At 41.6% G+C, this 1,980-nt stretch overlaps 1 protein-coding gene across 1 annotated transcript; it reads right to left on the bottom strand.

Moving 5' to 3' along the window:
* Positions 1-806: 806 nt before the first annotated feature.
* Positions 807-1,199, bottom strand: LOC138017282 (tigger transposable element-derived protein 6-like). The gene has a single exon (XM_068864420.1). The coding sequence runs from the start codon at positions 1,197-1,199 to the stop codon at positions 807-809; it is 393 nt and encodes a 130-aa protein (XP_068720521.1).
* Positions 1,200-1,980: the final 781 nt, after the last annotated feature.

Here is a 1,980-nt window from a genome sequence, read left to right as displayed (position 1 = left end):
AATCTAGGTCTTGTAAGACGTAATAAAGAAGTTCATGATCGATGATTGTTTCAATGAGTGGAGTTGTGAATCCACCAAGACATCTTTAACGCGTGCAACAGCTTTACACAGGTCTTCGTTACCCTGCCAATCAGAAAACTCCGCCAACGTATTAACAAGACCGAGAGCTCCCTTGACAGAACTGACCTCTGGAGTCTTCAAAGGAAGATCAAAATCATCGCTAGCTTCGTCGTCATCACTCTCCTTAGCAATCTCTTCTACAATTTCAGAGCGCAAATTCTCTCTCCAGTTTGGCGAAGAGGTGTCTATCGGTGGCTCATATGCGTCTACGTCATCATCAAAGCTTGACATGTCAAGATCTTGCCCCGAGGTAGAAATTTTGGACAGCAAGGTTTCCATCTCGAGCTCCTCCTCGCCAGCAAAAGGATCGTCAATCTCAATGGCTTCTGCTTCATCGGGATACATTCCCACGTGCTTGAAACACCTAATTATAACTTCTGGCTTCACCTCCTCCCAAGCGCTCACCATCCACCTGATAGCCATCAACAAGTGAACAGACTTGATGATCTCGCTTGCTGATTTTTCACCATCAATTTCACTGGCAATCTATCGCAAAAGCTTCCGTCGATAATGCTCCTTCCATGTTTTTATGATGCCAGTATCTAGGGGTTGAGTGCTTGAGGTGGTGTTCTTTGGAAGAAAGTCAATTTTGATATTCGAGAACATACCCTTCACAGAAGAGGGATGGCAGGGCGCATTGTCCAGAAACAAGAGTATCTGTCGGTCAGTGCGCTTAAGCTTGTTGTTTAGTTTGCCGTCAGGACATTTATCATAATGTCTGACTTCATCCACGCCTTGTCATTACTGAAATAATCAACTCCACAAGGACGAGAGATATCCGGCAAATTTGTGAAACAGCGGGTTTTTTTACTACTGTCAATTAGGATTGGGGTTTCCTTTCCACCAGTGGCATTCACAAAAAACGCTGCTGTGATTCTTTGCTTGGCATTTTTCCCACCTCTGCAGCGCTTGCCCCTTTCTGCTAAGGATTTCTCAGGTAGCGCTTTCCACATTGTACCAGTCTCATCCTGATTCCAAATGTCGGCTGGTTCAAAACCTCTTACCAATTCCTTTACCCGCTCTTTACAGCTTTCGAGTGTTTTTTGACAAACATCTCCCTCCTCACCGGCAACACTCATTTGCGCTACATTGTGCCTCTGCTTCCATTTAGCAATTTTTTGTAAAGTTTAATTTTGGGGCTCACGATTTAACTTTAAATCATGAGCCCCAAAATTAAACTTTACACCATTTCTACGCAGGATTTACGTTACATCCTGTGCGCATTTCTTGTGGGTGTCTTGCGGTTCACACCCTTACTGGAACGTGCTTTTGTACTATCACTTCATGCATAAAACTAGTTCCCTTTAGACATGTTGTTAGAATCCCTGATGAAGTCTCATAAAAGTTCTTTGACTTGGGCCATGTTAGTTTCAATAGGAATAAAACGCAAACAGCGGTTACAAACATTTGCTTGAAATGCATAACTTTAATAAACTTAACGTTTCGTATGCTATAACATACATCATCAGAAGTGTTTATTATTCACATACAGATATATTTAAATTCAAAAATACAACTGTACGGACTGGGAACTAACGAAATTGATTGACATAAAACGACAAGAATATCCTGAATATCCTGAAAGTTATAGTCGTTGATTGCGTGAACCAAAGTTAATGCATGGAGATGGTTATGAAACTCGACAAGTTCCTTTGTTTCATGTTTTTGTCCATATTGTTTGCCTTGACCCTGCACAAAATACACCTTTTTTCGAGAAGATAACCAATCAAATCCTTCGATTAAATTATGCTCAACTAATTTGCAAACCCGTGCGAAGCGAAAACAAAAGATTGCGCAGGGTCACGGTCAATTCTACGGAAGCCCATAAAGGGCACACCTTTCCTAGTAATTTAACAACAT

This window comes from Montipora capricornis, chromosome 9 (genome assembly GCF_036669925.1).
Source record: "Montipora capricornis isolate CH-2021 chromosome 9, ASM3666992v2, whole genome shotgun sequence".
In the NCBI taxonomy this organism is placed as follows: Eukaryota; Metazoa; Cnidaria; class Anthozoa; order Scleractinia; family Acroporidae; genus Montipora; species Montipora capricornis.
The sequence above is the reverse complement of the archived record's forward strand: the minus strand, read 5'-3'. Positions and strand labels throughout refer to the sequence as shown.